Source organism: Dermacentor albipictus, chromosome 6 (assembly GCF_038994185.2).
Source record: "Dermacentor albipictus isolate Rhodes 1998 colony chromosome 6, USDA_Dalb.pri_finalv2, whole genome shotgun sequence".
NCBI classification, from domain to species: domain Eukaryota; kingdom Metazoa; phylum Arthropoda; class Arachnida; order Ixodida; family Ixodidae; genus Dermacentor; species Dermacentor albipictus.
The window spans coordinates 65,392,830-65,419,385 of record NC_091826.1 but is presented as its reverse complement, the minus strand read 5'-3'; the positions used below and the strand labels follow the sequence as shown (position 1 = coordinate 65,419,385).

Genomic DNA, 26,556 nt, shown 5'->3' with positions numbered 1-26,556 from the left:
ACCTTACAGGATGAGTCATTGCATTTTTTGCTGGTGCAAGGGGGTATGAGCCATTGCTCACGGAGGTATGAGCCATTGATAACACTTTTCAACATGCTATTCCGTATGTTGTATGCATTATTAGAAAGAGTTTAAGCACTGTTCACGTCATTTTGCTGAGTGCCTATAGCGTCTGCCTTGTGGGCACGGCGAAATGTAGGAATGGGAGTATGAATGCTTACAAGGGCATGAGCCGTTGATGATGATAGTGTTTGTTCATGGAGAACAAAAATGGACAGAACCCTAGCCATGCTTTGCTGTAAAAGCCGGTCAAAATGGAAGTTGAAGGTGCACTCATACTTTTTCAAAGGGTACTGTAAAAGCATGAGATGCAGTACACAGCTACTTTTGAATGGTGACAACTGCACTTTTCTTAAGCCAGAATGTATGGATACATAGCGGTAGGAAAAGAAGACTGTGTTGATCATGTTGACAAGAGAATGAGCACTATGCTGCGCACCCTCATTTATTCAAGGCAGAAGTGCTCTGAAACTGGCAGCCTTGGAGGCAAGAGTAAGTTAACTGGTAGCCTAATTACTAAGCTGAGTAATTATTACTGTTGGGCCTTCAAATCTCACATGGGTGGTGCAAAGGCCATGCAGTCGCAGCCATGCACCACCACATTACTTCGAATGATGTGCCATCAAATCGCTCTCTCTGTCCAGAAGGCCCATAATCATGGTGTCGACAAAATGCTGCAAAGGCCAGAGGGGAGCCTGCTCCAAAGCACTGCCATAATCTTCCACCCCATGTGTAGGAGGCACTTCACCTGATGTATAAGCGCTTGTCTGATGAAGCGCATCTTGAGTGATACCAACGTGGAAAGGCTCAAAACAAAATGAAAGTCTCCGAATGCCGGGAATGAGAAATCCTCAGCAGCTGTTCTGAAAGAACTGCGACTGAATCGTGGTAATACCAAGCGCATGGTGGAGAAAGACCGGCAGGTAACAGGATGACGTGCAAACAAGCACGCCTCTGCTGAAAACCTGCAGCGGGTGCTCGGAAGGCATCACCAGAATGACTGCAGCCAGGCCGACTATATTTCCGGAGGCTATTCATGCAATGGCAGTTGTAAATATTTTGATATTTTGTAGTGTTATTTTTTATGTTCTCTCAAAGGCTTGTTCTTGGTGTTTTTTAAACTTGTAGAAGCAATATACTGACCTTCAGGGCACATAGAGCCATTATTTTTGCAGTGGCATGCAGCTACATTCGTTTAGCTTGAGATACTAGGAGCAGATTTTTAAATTCCGCCATAGAAAATTTGTATGTTGGCCACTCATTGCACCACATGAGAGCAATTTCTAAACATTAAACTTTAATTTGCTATAAAATTGTTAATATCTGCCATATAAAAAAAGTACTCCTGGATTTGTTTTCCTTACAGTTTCTACTATCCAGCCATATGTCAAAACTAACTTTCTGGCTGGTAGTGTCCTTGCTATTGTACAGATAAACAATACCTAATTAAATTTATTTCACTCTGGAACTATTGGCCATATCCAAAATCTCGTTACATTTTTGAAACCAGCGTGAGAAACTTGGTCCAAAAGAATTTTCGTTAAATTTCTTCTAAAACTAAGCTGTTTTTAAAGAACCACGTCCCCACACAAGGGAATGCATGAAACACGCGCTGACTCCGAGTAAAATTTATTGCACAAGGGCAAAATATCTAGCACAGTTGTATGAGTGCTAGACTACTACAATATGGTCGACTGTAGACCAACGGCAGATGTGGCGCATGCATTCATTTTGTGGTTGCAGCGATGAAGCATGCTGTGGCAGTGTTGCAATTGATGCAAACTGCATTGCATTGCCAGGAACTTCATGCCATTTAAACATGTGTACCTCATCACTTGAGAGCCTATGAACAGGTCCAAAAGACAGGTTTTCAACCAAGTGTCAAAGACAGCTGTAGACATTGGACGTCTTGTGGATTGCATTAGATTATTTTGATAACCAGTGTTGTACAATTTGGAAAGGGAAGGAAATTGTAATTGCAATAGATTTGGACAATTGGGACATTGATGAGCATTCATGTCCTGGCTGCAAGCTAGGTAACAGTTTATTCTTGTTCAAAAGCCATTTTTCTCTGAAAGTGTGAAATATGTATATAGATGTCATGTTCAGTTACAGTAAAAGAGGTGTCACCAGTACTTGCCAATCACACTTTTGATGCACTGAGTGAGTGCTGGCAAGACCATTTGGACATCATTTGAGTGAAGTAGGAGCCATCATGATCAAGACAGTGCTTAGTGAACTTGATGTTCAAAACATTGATTATTTCATACTGAAAAAAGTTTTATCGAGTAGCTTCAGCATGAGTCAGTGAATCATTGTAATAGATATACGAGATTGTAATATATTGTGAAGCAAAGTATTGGGCCTCTACCTAAATACGTCTGTCTCATTTTCCCTTTATTAACGTCTGTCCCTACAAAGAAAAGAAACTTTATGTGCGCGTAACTGTTAGTGTTTATGTTGGCTCTGAAAGTAATCTTCATGCTTTTACAGATGTTTCCATGCTGCCAGAAGAAACGTCGAACAAGTTGTAACAAGTTGTATTCCTTGGGCTTCGACTGTAAACCAGCTCGCCAGTTTCTCAAACAGCTTAAATTTTTTTCTCTTTGCTGTGCGACACAGCAGTCTGATCTACAATTGATTTACCATTGTGATGTTGATACGACTGTTTACTGATTGCCACCTATGCTTCTCTTGTCTGGAGCTAGTCTAATGGCAAATTCACTTGCTGCCTTGTCATTTTACTAAAGTCATGAAAAAGAAAAAACCTTTATTGCACTGAATGACATGTAATCATTAGGCTAAAAAAAAAAAAAAGACGTAACGTACAAGTAGAGAGTGTAATATATAGTGTGGAATATTGACTGTTTTCATATATATGTGCAATGCGTGTGTGTGGGGAGGGGCGTGTTGTTTCATATTGCAGTTGCTGAGGCAATGAAAAAGGATCATGTAAATTGTTTGAAATTCACTACTACAGCGACAGAATCTCCTGTTTAATGCTTAAAGATGCAGCTGCTGCAAATGTGGTGTCAATGTGATCAACACAGTGTTTATTCTTTATTTAGCTACAAATATTTATCATTTTGTTTTATATTTCTTTATTTCATTTATAATGCTATTACACCTTATATGCTGCATGTGGTATAACATCAGTCGACTCTTGTGATGCGTTGTATAAATACTTCTGTAGCACAGTGTTTGGTATAAACGTAATTTAACTATTTAACCCTTTACTTCGTATTTACAAGCAAACTGCCAGAAAAACATTGTTTTTCTTGCAGAGTTTTGGTATTAAGTACAAAGTTTCTAGCTAAGTGTCTTGGGCCAACAGTGAATAATGGGCAGCAAGCGTCACTTGTTGATTTAAAGCAGGAGCGCAGGTCGAGGAAGAAGTTTTGCTCGTAATTCAATTTCTCTTGAAAGTATGCTCAGAGGAGACACACTGATGCAAGATCTCTGGCTGAAGTGGTGTCACACACAAGGTATAAAGCAAATAAAATGTACTCATATGGTTTCTATGTAAAGAGAATTGTCTAGAAATTCCAAATCCAGCCATAGGTTTGGGGTAAAGCCCACTTCCAGTTTTTCTGCTTTGTGTTTCCCCCTGCTTTTGAAAAAAGTTTGCTCAAAATTTTTTTCTTTGAATTGATTGTGCTTATTATCAAAGTGTTTTGCACATTTTGCAAATAAACGTCTTTTTTCGGTATTTATATGTGCCGTTAATAAAGGGTTAGTTGTAATATCAAAACTGCTGGCCAAATCCAGCTTCCATATATTGGGAGTAGAAGTTTGCATCTGCCAAGGCTAGTTATTTTTGTAGTGAGAACAATGCTTTTTTTTTATATGCTCGGAAGTGTAGCTGCATTATTCTCTACCCGCAGTTGTGTCAATTTAACCTCTTATAAATGCTGTGTTGAGTCTTTCCTTTGTTTTTTTTAGTTTCACACTTTTAATTTTATATTTATTTCATTTGTGTTAATATTTATCTCATATGCTTCACATGTTCAAATATGTATTGATGCTCCTATCGTTCTGTTTTGTGACGCGAAATAGCGTGTAATACTTAGTTTTGTAGGTCAGTGCACTAGTGACTATTTAGGCATCGTATCGAAATCTGTTGCCAAATACCACCTCTGTGTTTGGAACTGTAATGTATGTATTAAGAATAATTGTGTGCAGAGATCTACAGAGATGTTCTGCATCAGTGCACTGTTGCCTTGAGAGTAATGTTTGGGTAGCCAGGCCAACATTATCAAGTGTTTCGCCTTCAAGTGTTGCAACACTCTTTGATAACTGGATGTAGCACTTTAGTTCCACGAAGTATATGACACATTGCTATATTGGCTTCCTTTGCTCCCTGTGACTTCGCAGTTTCCTTGCCATCACCATCCCCAGAGCAGTACCTTTCACTCGTGTCCGTATGTGACCAGCTGCATTCCTGCCGGCAGTGCACTTACAAGACTGAGCAGAAGAAGCACATGATCCAACACCTGCGCACCCACATGCCAGAGCGCCCCTACCAGTGCCATCTGTGCTCGGAAACATTCACACAGCGTAACGGTCTGACATGCCATGTGCGTGCCCACACAGGAGAGCGCCCCTACCAGTGCCACCTGTGCCCAGAAACATTCACTCAGAATCACAGCCTGACACGTCATGTGCGCACCCACACAGGCGAGCGCCCCTATCAGTGCCACCTGTGCCCAGAAGCATTCACTCTTAATCACAACCTGACACGTCATGTACGCACCCACACTGGAGAGCGTTCCTTTCCTTGCGTCCGCTGCGGTGCATCCTTTTCGCGGAGGGACCACCTCATGCGCCACATGTCCTCTCACTCAGCGGAGAAGCCCTAAAGGTCAGCAGCTTGCAAGTTTTGTTGTAGATGTATCGATTGATCAACTTTCCTTGTGGCTAAAAATAATTTATAAGCTGCATTGAGGGATTTCCAGCTCTTTATATCGTAGGGCTTTTCTTTTAATATTACCTGAAGGAAAGTTGACCCTGCCATAAATGAGAATTTTTTATAGAATGCCTTCAAGTCACTTCACCTATGCCAGCATATCAAAATCATATTTTGATTGTGTAATGGCCTAAAATATGTTTGTAACTGTGTAAGTAAGTTTGTTGAAATTACTCAAAAGATACGAATTGAGCAATGCAAACAGAAACATACACTTGAGTCAGTGTACAGTAGTACGTGCCAAATTTCTTGTCTTTTGCAAAAATTTAACGCATCAATGGTGAAGTCTGTACTTTACATAATTGTAATTCCTAGTTCAAATACTTATGTTTTAGTAACAACTATTTATTTATTATTATGACCTCACTAACGTAGTACACAGTTTTATTACAGAATAAACTATTGTGCCAGCTGACATGATCTCAAGCTGGTCGCTAGCTGAAATGCATGCCTCAGCTGAGTTGGTTCTCAAGCTTTAAACGTCCAGTGTCACACTTGTGGTTGGGCATTAGCAAACCCCATAACACTGGTCGGCATTCACACACCAAGGTAACAACATGAGAAAGTGAGCACAACTTTTGAGAAGCCATCGGGGATGTTTGGTGATGTCATGTCTGCAAACCGAGTAAAGCTTGTGCGCTGTATTGAAATGGTGTAGTGAGTGTATGCAACCAAAACATTACAAATGCTTCAAAAGGCCTTGAAGGACGACTGCATTTCAAGGTTACAGTCCGGGAGGTGGCACAAGGCATTCAAGGAGGGCCGGGAGGAGGTTGCCTGCGAACCCCATTCTGGACGCCCAACAATGACCAGAACCGACAAAAGAACCGACGATGGATCGTGTGCAGATGACACGGTGTGATGGAGCTTGAGCAGTGTGGGCGTATAATACGGCGCGATGGAGCCTTCGCTTGAACAGGGATACGCTATCAAGTTTTACGTGTAGCTTGGAAAGAATGCAACCAAAGCATTCCAGATGTTTCAAAAGGCCTTCAAGGATGACTGCATTTCAAGGTTACAGTCCGGGAGGTGCAACAAGGCGGTCAAGGAGGGCCGGGAGGAGGTCGCCTGCGAACCTCGTTTTGGACGCCCAACAACGACCAGAGCCGACGAAAACATAGATCATGTTCGCGAAGTTTGGCGTTTCGACCGTCGACTGAGCATCCAGCAAATTGCTGACACCCTACACGTGTCCACGTTTGTGGTACATGGGATAGTGACCGAGGATCTGCAAATGCACAAAGTCTGCAGGAAGCTTGTGCCGAAAGTGTTGACAGAAGGTCAGAAAGAACTTCGAGTTTTGCACTGTCATGAATTGTTGGATTTGATTAAAAATGAGCCAGACTCTTAACTCTGTCGTAACTGGAGATGAATCCTGGATGTTCGAGAATGACCCAGAATCGAAAAGGCAGAGCAGCGAGTGGCATTCAAAATCATCCCCCCGCCCCAAGAAAGTACAAATGAGCAATTAAGTCTCACATCAAAACGATGCTCATTGTCTTCTTTGATGCCCGAGGAATCGTCCATTTTGAGTTTGTACCGCAGGGAGAAAGTGTCAACTCAGCTTTTTACCTGGAGCTGCTCAAGAGATTGAAACGCCGGGTTGCGCATGTGAGGGCTGACATCAACGTCACGGTCAAGCTCCACCATGACAATGCCCTCAGCCACACGCCCCTTCATCATCAACGGGGAATCAAGGAAACCTGCCAATTTACTTCTTTCAGAGAAGAAAAGCAAAGGCGACACTCAGCAAACAGCCACATCACAATCAGAATGTGAAATCAATAGTAAATCGATTCTAGACGGAACAAAAGTGCCTTTTCGTGTAACAATATAAAACTATTGGATGCTTTCAGTGAATGGGCTTGTGAACTCGCTTCCTTATTCCAAAGCTTGAGGCCCACAATTTCTTGGCTGCTCTTTCCCAGATGAGGCATTTATGTTCCATAGATGTGCATAGATCATAATGCTTTAGACATTGCAAACATCCTATAATTATATCCCAGTGAACGACCGATATCCTATCAACATCCAGGTATGATCGATACGTCCGTGTCCCATCGTAACATCTAAATGACGTCTTACTAAGATTTATTTCGTATATATTAAGTAGCCGATATATTGAAGTTAATTCTATGTTAAAATTGGACTCTTCATACTGTCCAATTACATACTGAGAATGTAGATGTGTACGCTCCGCGTCATATCGATTTTGCTGCATCTTAAGTTGAAGATTTACTTAAGATGCCATATTGGCTGGGGGATGTAATAAAAGTTTTGTAGTTAAGTTTTTATGGCGACTAGATCTATGAAAGCGTTTATACCCCCGAGCATTATCGAACATGAAATGCAGTTTACATTGAATGTGATACTGAAATTTTGGAGAAGTAAAAGGTGGGGAAGCATAGGCTCAGGTTAGACAGCTGTAAGGCTTGTCGGAAGTCTTTATAGGATTGTTCTGAAACGGGATAGCCCATGGCCATGGCATTGTGCTTCTGATCACATGGCGTCTAATGTATGTTGTAACAACATGACAAAATACCTTTCTCGGACCACTTATAAATATGTAATAACTATGCAATTACCTATGTCCCTCGTGAAAACAAACAAACATGAACATATATCTCACTCGACTGCCAACACTCGCTGTCACAAAACGCTGGTGTGATGAAGAGCGGGAACTGAGGGTAGCAAACTCTTCCCTGCTGTCTCTCCCTTCAACGCACCTCTGAAACGTGAGATTAAGTACGTGACCTCTAGCGCTAGGCGCGCGCACGCTTTGACTCGTCCGGTGCTAGGGTTACCTCCAAGATAGGAACGGCTGGCGCACGGCCGTGCTATAATTATGTACGTTTAGCATCGACACTTCGTTGACTCCCCCCCCTCCCCCCCTCCCTGCACAAGACGCCCGGCGGGCCTATATCGGAGGTAGTGTAATATATGATGCAGTCATATTGGTGCTAATTACGCCCAGACTGTTAATTTTATCTAGTCACATATCTAGTCACATATCTAGTCTAGTCACAATCGTCACATCTTGGAAGCACAGCCGAAGCCTCCTTCCAGGCATCATCGCCTCGCGCGAGCTCTGCTTCGTCCATGCGAACTCTCGCCATATCCCTAAAGTGTGCTGTACGGTGCCTTCACCTCTACATGTCTATATATACGGCGGTGCACGCTTTACAGGGGGTGGTAAATTTTCGACAACCATATAATCTTGTACGAGCCGCACATGTGTATGGGCAGCGTCCACAACTTGGCAGCCCGAATATTGGGAAAAAAGTTCCAATTGAGAAGCGATGCGTATGTTGCGCTGATGCCGTGTGCGCATTTTCACAAGCCGGTATTAGATGGGGAGAGCGGTGCTTTAACCTCATGTCCGTGCTGAAGGTTGTCGCGGACGCCGAGGAGCACGAGACGCAAGCAGGTGACCGCAATTTATGCATTCAATTGAATATAAACAACGCAGATAGAACTCCCATGTCGTATTTCTCATGTAGATGACACGCGGCCACTCATCCCATATCAGCGTAACCACGGTGATAGAGCTGTTCACTGGCTTCGTCCTCGATTTTGTGGTGCTCACCAATTTTGGTGCTGGGTGCGAACGGGCACCAAAAGATGACGACCCGACCTAACAGGCTTGGAATAAGGATCAGGTTTGCCAGAAGAACACCATTAAGAAAGCCGGTGAGATGGAAGTTGAAAGTGCACTGATCCTTTTTCAAAGGGCACTGCAAAAACAAAAGTGCGGTACACAGCTCTACTTTCGGATGGTGACAAATCGCACCTTCCTTGCCTTACAAGAAGCCAGTGTGTGGATACATAGCTGTGGGAAAAGAAGATTGTGTGAATCATCTTGACTAGAGAATGCGCTCTTCACTGCGCACCCTCATTAAATCAAAGCAGAACTACTCTGGAGCTGGCGGCATTGCATGCAGGGATAAGCTAACTGGTTACCTAATTACTAGGCTGAATAATTATTGTCATTGGGCCTTGAAAGTGCACATGGGTGATGCAAAGGGCATGCATAAGGCAGTCACGGCCACGTACCACCACACTACTTCGAATGATGTGATGACAAATCAATCTCTCTCCAGAAGGCCCATAATCATGGTGTTGACAAAATGTTGCGAAGGCCAAAGGAGAGCCTACTCCGAAGCACCGCCACAACCTGTCATCCTATGTGTGTGAGGCACTTCTTCCTGTGTATAAGCGCTTGTATGATGAAGCACTTCTTAGTGACATGAACGAGGAAAGACTCAAACAATAAAAATCTCCACTCTCTGACATGGGTGCGTACCTGCACCAAAGGAACAGCATGCATCACTGTTCACTGTGCAAGCAGCTGTGGTTGAGGCTGCATGCAATGAAGTGTAATGCTGGGAATGAGAGAGCATCAGCAGCCATACTCAATGAACTGCAGCTGTATCCTGGCCACACCAAGTGCATGGCGGCGAAAGACCGGCGCGGAGCAGCATGTGCACACAAGCATGCCTCTACTGAAAACTTGTAGCGTGCACTCAGAAGGCATCACCGGAATGACTGCAACCAGGCAGACTATATTCCTGGACACTAGTGATGCAATGGAAGTTGTATACGTTCTAATATTTTGTAGTCTTCTGTATTAAAAATAAGCTTCCTTTATTTTCTGTTTTTCATGTTCTCTCAAAATATCGCTTTTGGCGTTTTCGTAAATTTGCAGGAGGGATATATCGACCTTCGGGGCACATAGAGCCATTACTTTTGCATTGCCATGTTAGCTACATGCGTGTAGCTCGAAAGGCCAGGAGCAGATTTTTAAATTTTGGCTTTTGAAATTTGTAAGTTGGCCACTAATTGCATCCCATTTTAGCCATTTCTAAACATTAAATTTTAATTTGCTATATAAAAAAAGTGCTCCAGCATTTCTTTTGTTTACGTTTTGTAGTATCCAGCCATATGTCAATATTAACATTCTGGCTGTTAGTGAGCGTTCTTTCTATTGTACAGATAAACAATACACAATTAATTTCAGTTATTCTGAAATATTGGCCATATGCAAAATTTAATTCCATTTTTGAAACTAGCATGACAAAGTCAGGGTGAGGATCTAAAAAAAAATTATATGTGAAAATCTGTCCCCCCTTAAGGCATCACATGCGCTGACTTCCAAGTAAATGTTATTGTGCAAAGGCAAAAGATCTAGCAGAGCTGTATGTATGCACAGGCATTCGTGTCGGGGTGTAGCAGTGAAACATGCTGTGGCAGTGTTGCAATTGATGCGAACTGCCGTGCAAAGCCAGGAACTTCGTGCCATTTAAACGTGTACCTCGTCACTTGATTGCCTACACACATGGCCAATATACTGGTGTTTTCATCCAAGTGATAGCGACAGCAGTATGCATTTGGACATATTGTTGATCACATTACATTATTCAGTAACCAAAAAAAGCTTCGTGTATTACAACATGCCAAGGTGTCTTTGTTACTCTGAAGTTTTGTACAATCTAGGAAGTCCGGGAAATCGTAATTGAAGTACATTTGGACAATAGTGACGTTGATGAGTATTTTTGTCCTGGCTGCAAGCTAGGTAAAAGTTTACTCTTGTTCAAGAGCCATTTTTCTCTTAAGGCGTGAAAGATGGATTTAATAGATGCCATGTTCAGTTACAGTAAAAGAGGCTTCACCCATACTCGCCAATCACACTTCTGATGCACTGAGTGCTGGCAAGAGCCTTGGGACATTGGTTGTTTAAATTAGGAGTGACTGTGATCATGACTAATTGTGTTGTGAACTTAATGTCCAAACACTGATTCTTTCGTACTTAAAAAAAGGTGTTTGTTTCGTTGGGTAAGTTCAGCAGGAGTCAGTGAATAAGGATTCGTAATAGATATATGAGATTATAATATATTGTGAAGCAAAGCACTGTGCCCCTGCCTTAGTATGTCTGTCTACACAAAAAAGAAGAAGTACTTTCTGTGAGTGGAACTGTTAGTGTTTATGCTGGCTCTGACAGTGATCCTCATGCTGTTTCAGACGTGTCCGTGCCACCTGGAAAAACGTCGAACAATTTGTATTGCTTGGGCTTCGACTGTAAGCCAGCTCGCCTGATTCTCAAACAGCATCCTTTTTTTTTTCTTTGTTACTTAACACAGAAGCTTGATCTATGGTTGATTTATCATTGTGTTAGGGACACAACCCTTTACTGATTGCTACCCATGCTATTCTTGTCTGGAGCAAGTCTAATGGCAAATTCGCTTGGTGTCCCATCATTTTACTAAAGTTATGAAAAAAAATAAAGGGTTTTATTGCACTGACTGCTATGTAATGATCCGGGTAAAATAGATATACCCTGCAATGTATGAACAGAGAATGTAATACACAGTGTGGAATATTGACTGTTTTCGTGTATACATACGTGCAATTGCATGTGTGGGGTGGGGGGTGAAGGCGGGGAGGGAGGTTTTGTGTCATGTCGCTGTTGCTTAAGAAATGCAACAGGATCATGGAAAGTGTTTACAATGCGCTATTGGAGTGAAAGAATCCCTTGTTTAATGCTCAAAGATGGGACTGTCTCACCACCTTCAAATTAAAAGTAATTTGACTATTTAGCCCTTCATTGAGTGTTGCCTGCAGGCAACTTACCAAAAATATTTTTTTTCTTGCTGAGTTTTTGGCCAACACTCTATGACTTAGAACCAACGTTCGTTCTTTATTCTCGCACTGGTCATGCACTAGCTCTCGCGTTCTCCAGCCGCGGGTGCCGCGCGAGACAAGCATGAGACGTGAAATGAAAACACGTGTGGAGCTACGCTCAAAATTAGCGTTATCGTAATCGTCGGTGATATTTGTGTACGCCGACGACATGACCTCATGACGACATGAAAGAAAAGGAAGAGAAAGACGGGGAGTTTTACTTGAAGCGCTCAGCACTGTTAATTTCCAACGACATCGAGAACGTCTCGCTCCCAGAGTCGACATGGTCGAGCGACGACGAAGCCTCCAACTACGGATTACGCCTACCTCTCGCTCTCAACCGCGGCCGCGTCAGATTTGGAGCGCATTCACGAAGAACAAACTTCAAGCGCCAGCTTCAACTTCTGTAACTGAGTGGAAACCGTACCTTTTGGATGCGTTTACGTCGCTGCTGCTCGGAACAAACGAGCTTGCTACGAGTTTCATCATTGCGGGTTTGGACTCCGAATACGTTGCTGGTATGTGTGAAGTGTACGATGTGTGGTGCTAGCGTCACAGTGCGAAAAGGTGAGCGGAATTATGGACTTGCTGTGAAGTAGGCTGTCGAGTGGGCAAACTGCGGCGATGTTGTGGAGAGGTGGAGTTCACCGCGTGTAAGCAGCGAAACAAAAGTCAAGCCGTCCGTCGTGAACATTCTCGCTCTGCGGACAATGCAGAGCACTCGCAATCGCCAAACCACCCTAAACGATATTCTCGCGGCAATGAACGTCTCTCACCAAGGCATGCACAGCAAAACCTGCAGCGCGCGCGCGTGTGTGTGTGTGTGTGTGTGTGTGTGTGTGTGTATGTGTGTGTGAAAACTTGCAATGAGGTCCGGAGGCTCGACTTCTTAAGCCAAGGCGGGCCGCTCCCACGTTGGCACAGTCAGGCCAAGCCTTTCAGCGACATCATGGGCCCTCTGGACTGCCCTTATAGTTGGTCCTGAAACAATGGGCTTTGAATCCTTTTCTCCCACTGTGTCCATTCCTCAACGAGGTTGGGGAGAGTCGCGGGGCACCCCGCCAGCATATGTCTGATTCCAATGATGCCATTACATTCGTTGCAGTCCATCTTAATCTACCCCTCTGGATATATTTTATTAATGGTGTACGGTGTGGGATATGTACCCGTTTGCAATAAGCGCAGTGAGACTGCCTGAGCCCTGTTCAGTTTTGAATGTGGCAATGGGAATTGTCTGCGTCCTAAATAGTAATATTTGCTAGCGTCACTGTATGTTATTGAATGATCTCTAGATTCTCTAGCTTAATGGTGAATGGCTCGGTTGTGACTGTCACGGTTAGCAAGTCCTCGTGCCAAGTCATGAGCAATCTCATTGAGATTTACCCGAGTCTCGTCCACTTTCCCCATATGCACAGGAAACCATCGGATTTCAGTTCTCATAATCCCAATGTTTTCAAAAAGTTTAGCTGCAACTCTGGCTACGTAGCCTTTATCAAAACACTTTACAGCGGATTTCGAGTCGCTGTAAATGCAGGCCAACTTGTTATTCCTGATCTCTAGAGCAATTGCTGCTTGTTCTGCTACCATGGGGTCCTTGGTAAAAATAGTGAGAGCGTCTTGCACCTTTCCTTGATAATTTGACACAATGGCCGTATATGCTTCTTTACCTTTCACACAGGCAGCATCAACTACAGCTGTCAGTTCGTTCTCCTGCTTTATTTCCTGCAAGAGTGCTTTAGCTCTTGCCTTTCTCCTTTCAACATTATATTCTGGATGCATGTTTTTGGGGAGAGGGTTGGTTCTGATCTTGTTCCTAACTTCAGTCCTTAATTCTACTTCAGCCTCTATTGAGCTCCTTGATGTATTCAGTTCTGCACCTGTTGCCTGTAATATGTTCCTGCCAGCTCGTAACTTTGTCAATCTTTCGTGTTGCGCTAGCTGTCGGGCCTCCACAATTTCTTCCATTGTGTTGTGCACCCTTAAACTCATGAGTTTGTCGGTTGCAGCGTGACTAGGTATCCCTAGGGCTACTTTAACGAGCTTCCTGAGCATCACATGAAGTTTGTTATGTTCTGCCTGCTTCCATTTGAATAATCCAACCACATAGGTGAAGGGACAGAGAGCAAAGGCATGTATTAGCCTCAAAGCGCTGTCTTCTCCTAGGCCTCCGTGTCTATTGGTAATTCTCATTAGTAACCTAATGACTTCATCTGTTTTATTCGAGTATTGGTTCTATAGTTAGCATTGTTTCCATCTATGTGATACTCAGGAACCTTGATTTTTTCAACTAGCCTGATTGCGGATCCTTCATGAGTGTATAAGCACACTCTTGGCTCATCTTCCGGAATGTAACCTCTTGGTTTACGACCTTTTCTGCGATGTTTAATGACTAAGAGTTCTGATTTGGCTGCCGAGCATTTCAACCCCATGTCTTTCAGTGTGTTCTCTACAACGTATAAACTTTCCTGTAATCTGGTCTCTGTCTGTCCTACATTACCCTTGGCACTCTATATGGTTATGTCATCGGCATATATCACATAATGTATACCCTCAATTTTCTCCAGATTTCTTGCAACCTTGGACATTGCTAAATTGAATAGCATGGGTGAGAGCACATCCCCTTGTGGAGTGCCCCTATTTCCCAAATTCTTAGCTTCTGATTTAAGCTCACCCAGCATGAGTTGTGCAGTTCTATTTCTAAGAAAGTCCTTAATCATGTTGAAAAGTCTCTTACCTAAACCCATCTCCAAGAGGACGTCAAGTATTGCCTTATGCTTTATACGATCAAAAGCTTTTTCCACCTCCAATCCCAAAAGAGTTTTCGTATGCGCTGGGCTGGCCTGTATAAGTTACTGTTTGATCAGCAGCATAGCATCCCGAGTTGACAGCCCGGGACGAAAGCCAATCAAGTTGTATGGGAGGATGTTGTTCTGCTCAACGTATTTCGTGAGTCGATTTAGGACGACATGTTCCATAGCTTTGCCTAGACATGACGTTAAGGAAATAGGACGGAGGTTGTCTAGAGCGAGTTGTTTGCCTGGTTTTGGTATGAGGATAGTATTGGCCACCCTCCATTCCTCTAAGTATACCACTTTTCTCCAACATTCATTGAAGTGTTCAGTTAGATAAGAAATTGATTCATCGTCTAGATTTCTTAATATCTTAGTTATTCCGTCAGGTCCAGCCGCCGATCTACCATTAAGACTGTGAAGAGCCGCCCTCACTTCACTCAGTGAAGTCCCGGTCAAGTTCCTCACATATGCCTCCCATATATTCTGGGCTCTTGTCTCCTTCGTTTGGTTGTTTAAGTGGGAGATATTTGGCTGTGAGACTATCCATGATATCCCTCTCTCTTTTATCTTGGCTTTCCTGATGAACCAACTTAGCTATAGCTGTTCTCTTGCTTGTCCTTGTTTCATTCTCGTTGAGCAAGTGCTTGAGGAGGTTCCAGCTACCTCCATGTTTGAGTCTACCATCAGCTATATTACAGATCTCGTCCCACTGTTGCTTCACGAGGGTCTTTGAATGATCATCAATTTCTCTGTTTAATTGCGCTATTTTTTCCTTAGCCTTCTGTTAAGTCTCTGCGTTTTCCATCTCTGTAATATAGCCTGTTTGGCTTCAATCAGATGCGCCAGCCTGCTGTCCATAGCTTCAATATTTTCCTCTGTCCTGATTTCTTTAGTGGCCTCTCTGACGTCCTCTCTGAGCTGGATAACCCATGTCTGAAGGGGCTCCTGCTCGGCATCTAGAGGCCCCACTTTCCTTCTGTTCGCCCTGATTTTTCTGAACTGATCCCAATCAGCGAACTTGAAGATTCTAGTTTCCTGTCTCGGTATGCGTATGGTTATGTGTATGATGTAATCATCTCTGCCGAGATCCAAGTTTGAATTTTCCCAATTGGCTGCTCTTGAACTGTTTACAAAAGTAAGATCTGGTGTGGGGTCCCTGCTTGTGGACGGGTGGGATACGTCGGATCAGTAATCAAGCATAACCCCAGATCCATGGCAAGACTCCATAGCTCCTCTCCCTTCTTTGTGTTCCAAGTGCATCCCCACGTGTGTCCCTTCCAATAATGAGCGGGGAGTTTTTGGCAACCGAAAGCACCTTGTTGAAGAGTGCTCTAAACTTCTGTCTCGTGTCGTTAGGATTGCTATAAATATTCAAGCAGAAAATGCTTTGCATCTTACCTCTGTTCCTTTTAAGTATTATCTCAACTAGAATAAATTCAAACCAGGAATGTCTAAGGTGAATATCATGCTCAATGTATGGCAACTTTTTGTCAATGAGGGTCGCCAACCCCCTCCCAATTTTTTTGTCTCTACATATAACTTTGTACCCAGTAAGCATAATTTCGTCCGCTAAGGTTTCCTGCAGCATAATTACCTTTGGCCTGGCCTCAGATGACCTGATCACCTGTTGCAGTGCTGCTTTTTTGTGTTGGAACCCATGACAATTCTATTGCCACACGTTTAATCCATGATTACTGTCCATTGTTATTAGGTGAGGCTGCCTTTCTATTACCCACTATTTTACTTTTTGAGATGGCCCTAGACAATCCAGGAATGGAGTTTATACTATCCGCCTCTGATGGCAGATACTCATCATTATCATCCCCTCAAGCCTCCATTTTCTTAAGTATTTTCTCTGCCATTAGCCTCCATTTCCACAATTTGCCCACTTTAAGGTTAGTTGTTTCCACTGTCTCTCTTATCGCTTTAATTGCCTCTTTTATTTCACTGAGGGCTGAGAAGACTGAATCATCCTCGGAACTCACCGCTCTCTTTTTAGGGGCAGGGGAGCTGGATTCCCCTGGATCGTTGCTTTTGCTTACAGGTCTATCTCTACTCTAGCAGGGCCTGACTGCTCTTTTTTACGAAGCTCTACTACCTGCATGGTCAATTCTTCATTAGCTTTTCTCAAAGAAGTTACTTCTTTAATTAATTGCTCTATTCTGGCATCATTGTCATCACCCACAGCTGCCGAGGCGCCCCCAGCAACCCTCGCCATACCTTTGATTTTGTCAGCCCAGGTGGTTCCTGGCGTTGTCTTCTCGCCAGGTATTGAGTCCCTTTGCACGAAGCGCACCTGCACTTCCCTTGACTTGGAGCGCCTTCTCTCCCTGGATAGTGAATGATGCCTGGATCTGGTGCGACTCTTGGAGCGTGAGTGCTCCCTGTTCTCGGGGCGATGGTTGGGCGCCAGCTGTTGCGCCTCCCACTGCACTCATATTGACAACCGAGTCCTGTTGCACTCTCTTCGATGGAGTCTTACGACGTAAGGGACTTGAAATCTTTGCTTACAAAACTTGTCGCCAGTAGGGTGATCGCCTTCACAAAATTTGCACTTAGGTATACACACATGTTCATCTCCTGGGTTGCAAGCTCCACATCCCCTGCACTGAACAAAGTCAGGTGTTGGACACGCATCAGAGTGGTGCCCAACCCTTCCCCAGGTGAAGCAGACGTCGAATTGCTTCCTGTAAAGGTAGCATCTCACTAGTGTGGATCCATACCTGACAAAATTGGGCACTTTTAGTCCCTCGAAAAGTACAATGACTGATCCCGACATCTTGATGCGCTTAGCAGCCAGTGCAAGCGGGCTTAAGTCATGCACAATATTTCTTGTTATCATAGCTTGGGAGTCTGATGTCCACTCTTTGGATGACGCCTTTGCATGTGGTGCCGCTTTGTATGCATTTACCTCGTATTCCGCTTCCGTAATCTTGAAAGGCTTGACTCTAACGTACTTCGCAGGATGTTCGGGCTTAGGTGTGCTGACTACGATGATATTTTGAGTGAAGTTTGGGCAGACAACATCTTCACGGGCCTCCTCTTCCGTTAGGCCGGACGCCTCGATGACTGCGGAACCAATCGGGGTGGTGCTCACCTTGTTCAAATTGAGCCCTCCTCGAGGCCGTATAATGATCTTTCTATCTTTCTGTGCTCTTCAGTCAGTTGAGGCATCCTTGAAGCTTTGATAATCCCATTCTGAACCATTCTACCGACGGCAGTTCTCTTGACGCCATGCTCTCGCTGATTACATGGCAATGTGATCTCCTCATCCACAGCCTTTGTGCTAGCTCGTGATCTTCGGCCACCCACTACTTGCCAGCCGAAGTCGTCCTGCAGTGGCATCAAAAAAATTTCACCGACGATTACGATACTTCCTAAAGCTAATATGGAGCGCAGTTTTCATTTCGTGAAATATTTGGCTAGCGCGGACAATTCTCGTGTGGCACGTTGCAAATGGAGCGAAGTGTGGCGTGACTGCCTCGCTGATCAGGAGATCGCAAGAGACAGCGGATGGGTGACGTTTGGGCGCGATTAACAGCAGCCGCCGCCGCAGACAGACCTGCGCTCATGGCGCGCTTCCTTTCCATATATGGTATCGGTGACGCCCTCGCTGCATGCCTTATCGTTGGCGTCATCAGTAAACTGGCGATGGATGGATAAAGCTAAACTCCTTATATCGGGTGACGGCTCATGCCACCTAGCCGTTACTAGTGATAACATTGTACTTCGTGGGTAGTGAAATTTCACCCTTGCTCCACCAATCAGATGACCTCCGTTTTCTTAGTTCTACCTGCTTAAGGTCTATTTTGCCTAGACTGTCCCTAAACCCCAATACTTTGAAAAAAATCAGCCCTGTTCCTCTGTTGGGCAAAGCACTTTACAGAAAAGTATCAGTTAAGCCGTTTCCTCCTCTCCTCATGCACCGCATAACGTGTAATCCTTGGTATTTGACTCGGAACGTTTTAGTCCACAAAACACTCCTCATAACTTCAAACAAAGAGCTTCCCCTAGAATTATTGTAGATGTTTTCATTGGCAATCTCCTGCTTGAAAGTTCTGAATGTTCACAGTGATGATTTCGTCTGCACTCCTCTCCATTTTTTTAACCTTTTCCTTAGCCGATGGTTCTTGATTTGCCCCCACCCCTCCACTGCTGTCCAAATATTTGCTTGACAATTTTATGGTGCGCTTTTTTCATTTTCCTCCACCCCTGACACGCTTCCTCGTATTGGGCGTGCAGCTAAGAAACATGCTGTAATTGCAATTGATACGAACTGCAGTGCAATACCAGGAACTCCATGCCATTTAAATGTATGCCTTGTCACCTGGTAGCCTACAGTTATGTCCAACTGACTGATCCAACTGACGTGGGCTACTCTGTAGCGATCTCATAGCCATCGTCACCGCATTATGTTTTTCTCACGCTTTCGCCATGCCCTCCTCCTCCATTTTCTGCCTCATGCTTCTGCTGTGCGCTCCTTGCGCTCTCTTAGCTGTTACCGTCTTTCATGCCCCGCTGCCTTTCGTTCGCTCAGTTACACTGAGCATGCTGACACTCATTGCAGGAACGGGCACCTAAGAGCTGCCCTCCAAAATAAAACTCGTTTATTGTCTTGAGGGTTGGTCAGCGCAACGAAAGGCACACACACTAATTTATTGTCCTGATTGGTGGCCATTATTTCACTTGCAACTGCAATTACATTCTTTGATAATGTCAAATCGATGCACGTACACTGCCGGGTGGTCAGTTGGGCTGGAATCGGTGTGGCATCGCAAGGGACACGTCTGCAACACAGAATGTGTAAGTAAACTCCTCCCTTTTTGGTACCGACACATCCACATTGAAATCACCGAAAACAGGAATAGCGTCATCGCAGCTAATTCATGCAAAGTGAGTAGCCATGAACCTTACAGGATGAGTCATTGCATTTTTTGCTGGTGCAAGGGGGTATGAGCCATTGCTCACGGAGGTATGAGCCATTGATAACACTTTTCAACATGCTGTTCCGTATGTTGTATGCATTATTAGAAAGAGTTTAAGCACTGTTCACGTCATTTTGCTGAGTGCCTATAGCGTCTGCCTTGTGGGCACGGCGAAATGTAGGAATGGGAGTATGAATGCTTACAAGGGCATGAGCCGTTGATGATGATAGTGTTTGTTCATGGAGAACAAAAATGCACAGAACCCTAGCCATGCTTTGCTGTAAAAGCCGGTCAAAATGGAAGTTGAAGGTGCACTCATACTTTTTCAAAGGGTACTGTAAAAGCATGAGATGCAGTACACAGCTACTTTTGAATGGTGACAACTGCACTTTTCTTAAGCCAGAATGTATGGATACATAGCGGTAGGAAAAGAAGACTGTGTTGATCATGTTGACAAGAGAATGAGCACTATGCTGCGCACCCTCATTTATTCAAGGCAGAAGTGCTCTGAAACTGGCAGCCTTGGAGGCAAGAGTAAGTTAACTGGTAGCCTAATTACTAAGCTGAGTAATTATTACTGTTGGGCCTTCAAATCTCACATGGGTGGTGCAAAGGCCATGCAGTCGCAGCCATGCACCACCACATTACTTCGAATGATGTGCCATCAAATCGCTCTCTCTGTCCAGAAGGCCCATAATCATGGTGTCGACAAAATGCTGCAAAGGCCAGAGGGGAGCCTGCTCCAAAGCACTGCTATAATCTTCCACCCCATGTGTAGGAGGCACTTCACCTGATGTATAAGCGCTTGTCTGATGAAGCGCATCTTGAGTGATACCAACGTGGAAAGGCTCAAAACAAAATGAAAGTCTCCGAATGCCGGGAATGAGAAATCCTCAGCAGCTGTTCTGAAAGAACTGCGACTGAATCGTGGTAATACCAAGCGCATGGTGGAGAAAGACCAGCAGGTAACAGGATGACGTGCAAACAAGCGCGCCTCTGCTGAAAACTTGCAGCGGGTGCTCGGAAGGCATCACCAGAATGACTGCAGCCAGGCCGACTATATTTCCGGAGGCTATTCATGCAATGGCAGTTGTAAATATTTTGATATTTTGTAGTGTTATTTTTTATGTTCTCTCAAAGGCTTGTTCTTGGTGTTTTTTAAACTTGTAGAAGCAATATACTGACCTTCAGGGCACATAGAGCCATTATTTTTGCAGTGGCATGCAGCTACATTCGTTTAGCTTGAGATACTAGGAGCAGATTTTTAAATTCCGCCATAGAAAATTTGTATGTTGGCCACTCATTGCACCACATGAGAGCAATTTCTAAACATTAAACTTTAATTTGCTATAAAATTGTTAATATCTGCCATATAAAAAAAGTACTCCTGGATTTGTTTTCCTTACAGTTTCTACTATCCAGCCATATGTCAAAACTAACTTTCTGGCTGGTAGTGTCCTTGCTATTGTACAGATAAACAATACCTAATTAAATTTATTTCACTCTGGAACTATTGGCCATATCCAAAATCTCGTTACATTTTTGAAACCAGCGTGAGAAACTTGGTCCAAAAGAATTTTCGTTAAATTTCTTCTAAAACTAAGCTGTTTTTAAAGAACCACGTCCCCACACAAGGGAATGCATGAAACACGCGCTGACTCCGAGTAAAATTTATTGCACAAGGGCAAAATATCTAGCACAGTTGTATGAGTGCTAGACTACTACAATATGGTCGACTGTAGACCAACGGCAGATGTGGCGCATGCATTCATTTTGGGGTTGCAGCGATGAAGCATGCTGTGGCAGTGTTGCAATTGATGCAAACTGCATTGCATTGCCAGGAACTTCATGCCATTTAAACATGTGTACCTCATCACTTGAGAGCCTATGAACAGGTCCAAAAGACAGGTTTTCAACCAAGTGTCAAAGACAGCTGTAGACATTGGACGTCTTGTGGATTGCATTAGATTATTTTGATAACCAGTTTTGTACAATTTGGAAAGGGAAGGAAATTGTAATTGCAATAGATTTGGACAATTGGGACATTGATGAGCATTCATGTCCTGGCTGCAAGCTAGGTAACAGTTTATTCTTGTTCAAAAGCCATTTTTCTCTGAAAGTGTGAAATATGTATATAGATGTCATGTTCAGTTACAGTAAAAGAGGTGTCACCAGTACTTGCCAATCACACTTTTGATGCACTGAGTGAGTGCTGGCAAGACCATTTGGACATCATTTGAGTGAAGTAGGAGCCATCATGATCAAGACAGTGCTTAGTGAACTTGATGTTCAAAACATTGATTATTTCATACTGAAAAAAGTTTTATCGAGTAGCTTCAGCATGAGTCAGTGAATAATTGTAATAGATATACGAGATTGTAATATATTGTGAAGCAAAGTATTGGGCCTCTACCTAAATACGTCTGTCTCATTTTCCCTTTATTAACGTCTGTCACTACAGAGAAAAGAAACTTTATGTGAGCGTAACTGTTAGTGTTTATGTTGGCTCTGAAAGTAATCTTCATGCTTTTACAGATGTTTCCATGCTGCCAGAAGAAACGTCGAACAAGTTGTAACAAGTTGTATTCCTTGGGCTTCGACTGTAAACCAGCTCGCCAGTTTCTCAAACAGCTTAAATTTTTTTCTCTTTGCTGTGCGACACAGCAGTTTGATCTGCAATTGATTTACCATTGTGATGTTGATACGACTACTGATTGCCACCTATGCTTCTCTTGTTTGTCTGGAGCTAGTCTAATGGCAAATTCACTTGCTGCCTTGTCATATTACTAAAGTCATAAAAAAGAAAAAACTTTTATTGCACTGAATGACATGTAATCATCAGGCTAAAAAAAAAAAGAAAGACGTAACGTACAAGTAGAGAGTGTAATATATAGTGTGGAATATTGACTGTTTTCATATATATGTGCAATGCGTGTGTGTGTGTGTGTGTGTGTGTAAGTGTGTGTGCGCGCGCGTGCGTGTGGGGGGGGGGGGGGGTGCGTGTTGTTTCATATTGCAGTTGCTGAGGCAATGAAAAAGGATCATGTAAATTGTTTGAAATCCACTACTACAACGACAGAATCTCTTGTTTAATGCTTAAAGATGCAGCTGCTGCAAATATGGTGTCAATGTGATCAACACTGTGTTTATTCTTTATTTAGCTTAAGTATTGATCATTTTGTTTTATATTTCTTTCTTTCATTTATAATGCTATTTCACTTTATATGCTGCATGTGATAACATCAGTTGACTCTTGTGACGTGTTGTATAAATCCTTCTGTGGCACAGTGTTTGGTATAAACTTAATTTAACTATTTAACCCTTTACTTCGTATTGACTACAGGCAAAGTGCCAGAAAAACATTGTTTTTCTTGCAGAGTTTTGGTATTAAGTACAAAGTTTCTAGCTAAGTGTCTTGGGCCAACAGTGAATAACGGGCAGTAAGCGTCACTTGTTGGCTTAAAGCAGGAGCGCAGGCCGAGGAAGAAATTTTGCTCGTAATTCACTTTCTCTTGAAAGTATGCTCAGAGGAGACACACTAATGCAAGATCTCTGGCTGAAGTGGTGTCACACACAAGGTATAAAGCAAATAAAATGTACTCATATGGTTCCTATGTAAAGAGAATTGTCTAGAAATTCCAAATCCAGCCATAGGTTTGGGGTAAAGCTCACTTCCAGTTTTCTGCTTTGTGTTTCCCCCTGCTTTTGAAAAAAGTTTGTTCAACATTTTTTTTCTTTGAATTGATAGTGCTTATTATCAAAGTGTTTTGCACATTTAGATTGCAAATAAACGTCTTTTTCCGGTATATATATGTGCCGTCAATAAAGAGTTAGTTGTAATATCAAAATTGCTGGCCAAATCCAGCTTCCATATATTGGGAGTAGAAGTTTGCGTCTACCAAGGCTAGTTATTTTTGTAGTGAGAACAATGCTTTTTTTTTATATGCTCGGAAGTGTAGCTGCATTATCCTCTACCAGCAGTTGTGTCAATTTAACCTCTTATAAATGCTGTGTTGAGTCTTTCCTTCGTCTTTTTAGTTTCACACACTTTTCATTTTATATTTATTTAATTTATGTTAATATTTATCTCATATGCTTCACATGTTCAAATATGTATTGATGCTCCTATTGTTCTGTTTTGCGACGCGAAATAACATGTAATAACTTAGTTTTGTAGGTGACTGCATTAGTAGCTATTTAGGCATCGTATCGAAATCTGTTGCCGAATACCACCTCTGTGTTTAAAGCTGTAATGTATGTATTAAGAATAATTGTGTACAGAGATGTACAGAGATGTTCTGCATCAGTGCACTGTTGCCTTGTGAGTAATGTTTGAGTAGCCAGGCCAACGTTATCAAGTGTTTCGCCTTCAAGTGTTGCAACACTCTTTGATACCTGGATGTAGCACTTTAGTTCCACGAAGTATATGACACATTGCTACATTGGCTTCCTTTGCTCCCTGTGACTTCGCAGTTTCCTTGCCATCACCATCCCCAGCGCAGTACCTTTCACTCGTGTCAGTATGTGACCAGCTGCATTCCTGCCGGCAGTGCACTTACAAGACTGAGCAGAAGAAGCACATGATCCAACACCTGCGCACCCACATGCCAGAGCGCCCCTACCAGTGCCATCTGTGCTCGGAAACATTCACTCAGCGTAACAGTCTGACATGCCATGTGCGTGCCCACACAGGAGAGCGCCCCTACCAGTGCCACCTGTGCCCAGAAACATTCACTCAGAATCACAGCCTGACACGTCATCTGCGCACCCACACTGGAGAGCGTGCCTTTGCCTGCATCCACTGTGGTGCATCCTTCTCACGGAGAGACAACCTCTATCGCCACCTATTCTGTCACTCGGAGGTGAAGCCCTAAAGGTCAGGGGCTTGAAGTTTTGTTGTAGGTCAACTGGTTGATCTGTATATATCTTTTTTATGCCAGGAAATGATTTATAAACTGTATTGAAATATTTCTGGCTTTCTCAACCATAGGGTTTTTCTTATAATATTGCCTACAGTAAAGTTCGCCATACCTTATGCGAAGTTTTCTTATAAGTTCTTTAATGTTACTTCACCTGTCCCAACATATCGAAATTTTATTTTCAGTGTGGATTGGCCTAACATGTGTTTGTGACTGTATAAATACATTTTTTGAAATTACTCATAACAATAGAATTGAACAATAGAAACAAGCATACAGTTGATACAGGACACAGTAGCATGTGCCAAATTTCTTGTCTTCTGTGGAAATTTAACAACATATCGTGGGTGAAGTTCACATTTGACATAATTGTGCTTCCTAGTTCAAGTCCTTATGTTTTTGTAACAACTATTTATTTATTATTACGATCTCACTAACATAGTACTCACTATTTTATTACAGACTAAACTATTGCGCCAGCTGAAATGCTCCCACGCTGGTCACAAGCTGAAATGCATGCCTCAGCTGAGTTGGTTCTCAAGCTTTGAACGTCCCGTTTCATACTTGTGGTTGAGCATTAGCAAACCCTGTCACTCTGGTCGGCATTCGCACAGCAAGGCAACGACATGAGAAAGTGAGCGCTGCAATTTTTGAGAAGCCATCGTTGATGTTTAGTGATGTCATGTCTGGAAACCGAGTAAAGCTTGTATGCTGTATTGAAATGGTGTGGTGGGTGGTGCCTCTGATCGGAATCAGCCGCTGAGATATGTAGACATGTGGACTGGAAAAACGTGCACATACACTCGTCTCACATGTCTTGCATGAATTGATGACAGTATGATATTTCTGGCAAGTTTACTGAAGGTTATCCATAGATTCTCATGACGTAACATATAACAGCTATTGGGTCTGAACTGCTAATTACACAGTACTTTGAGATTAACGCTGCACTGTGGCTCTTCTGTTATTGTTTTGAAAGTAAATAGCATATGTATATTTTTTCTCTGTGTCATATACCACAGAACCTCGTGAACGAAAAAAATTTCACGAATGCACCTAGAGCCAAATTCATTCATTTAATGTGAAATTCAGCTAAAATTGTGTGCTGGCTAGTTCCTATATGCCTAGGTAAAATGCTATGCTTATCATGCAGACCGGTTCAGATAATCGAAAGTTCCAGCATCAACCATTGTGCAGTGAATGTCAACACTAATGCGATTAGCATTAAAGTAGTGTAGCGAGAAACTACATTGCCACTGCCATAATGCTTCATGTTTGAGATTTATCCAGCATCACCCATCGTGCAGTGAATGTCGGCACTAATGCGATTAGCATTAAAGTAGTGTAGCGAGAAACTACATTGCCACTGCCATAATGCGTCATGTTTGAGATGTGAATGCAGCCAGGCCCTCTTCTCGCGCATCCCTCTGTGCACTCTGTGCAATCTAGCAGTGCCACTGCGAACTTTATGCATGACGCGTGTATGAATATATGTGATGCAGGTTCGATTCTGCCCAACACCAGAGAATTTGTAGAGGATTTTAACGCGACAGCGTTAAGGAGGTTGTGCCACAAAAAATCTGGTGTCGGCATCAGACGTCATTTCGGCAAAAAAAAAAAATATTGTACCCCCTATACCCAGGTTCTTCATGTGACACAAGAAATTTACTGAAATAATTGAATTTCTCAAGCTAAAAGATGTGGAAAAATCGTAAACTGTGACCTACACACAACCTACAGACATGATAGCTCACAGATTGTAATTTGACTATATGAGAAAAAATAATTCTGTTACGCAAAAACTCAAAGAAACCCCTTTTGCAGCATTTCTACCATTCACAAACCAGCTGTGCTGTCTGCCATTTGCGAGCACCAGCGTGCGGGTGTCTTGGGGGCCACGGAGCCTCGCATCCAGTTCCTTGCAATACCTCCAGCTGGCGCTCGTCGTTGCATAGCATTCACAGCCAGTGTTTCCTGGTAAACATTATGGTTACATACATTCCAGTTGCAAGGAAGCGTGAGAAGCTGCCAGGGATCTTTTAATGCTGTCATGTTCCACTCTTAAAGGCGAAGCTTAAGCGTCCTCCAATTTTTTTTTTTTACTTAGCTGAGTGCTACTTGTACCCACTTGCACATACCCTTTGACCAAAGTTGGCATCAAAGAGGTTCATGGAAGAGCAGCAGACACCCAGTATCACATAATCAAAGACCCATGC

At 43.1% G+C, this 26,556-nt stretch overlaps 2 protein-coding genes across 2 annotated transcripts in view; both read left to right on the top strand.

Annotated features, from left to right (window-relative positions):
- Window positions 1-4,848: 4,848 nt before the first annotated feature.
- On the top strand, window positions 4,849-25,062 carry LOC135912315 (zinc finger protein OZF-like). Its single transcript, XM_065444719.1, has 5 exons — window positions 4,849-4,921; window positions 11,045-11,101; window positions 21,957-22,023; window positions 23,895-24,297; window positions 24,803-25,062. Exons 3-4 carry the CDS (start codon window positions 21,957-21,959, stop codon window positions 24,293-24,295), a joined length of 468 nt encoding a protein of 155 aa, XP_065300791.1. The 5' UTR covers window positions 4,849-4,921; window positions 11,045-11,101; the 3' UTR covers window positions 24,296-24,297; window positions 24,803-25,062.
- LOC135912318 (zinc finger protein 37 homolog) overlaps window positions 24,848-26,556 on the top strand; it is a 74,720-nt gene continuing 73,011 nt past the window's right edge. Inside the window, exon 1 of the mRNA XM_070520972.1 lies at window positions 24,848-24,974. The gene's annotated coding sequence lies outside the window, so the exon portion shown is untranslated. The remainder of the gene's footprint in view (window positions 24,975-26,556) is intronic.

Bases quoted from the DNA above. Each gene is read 5' to 3' on its own strand.
- LOC135912315 (XM_065444719.1), top strand. From the start codon at position 21,957: ATGTTTCCATGCTGCCAGAAGAAACGTCGAACAAGTTGTAACAAGTTG. The intron at 22,024-23,894 runs GTAAACCAGCTC...GTGACTTCGCAG, and splicing joins GTATTCCTTGGGCTTCGACT to TTTCCTTGCCATCACCATCC.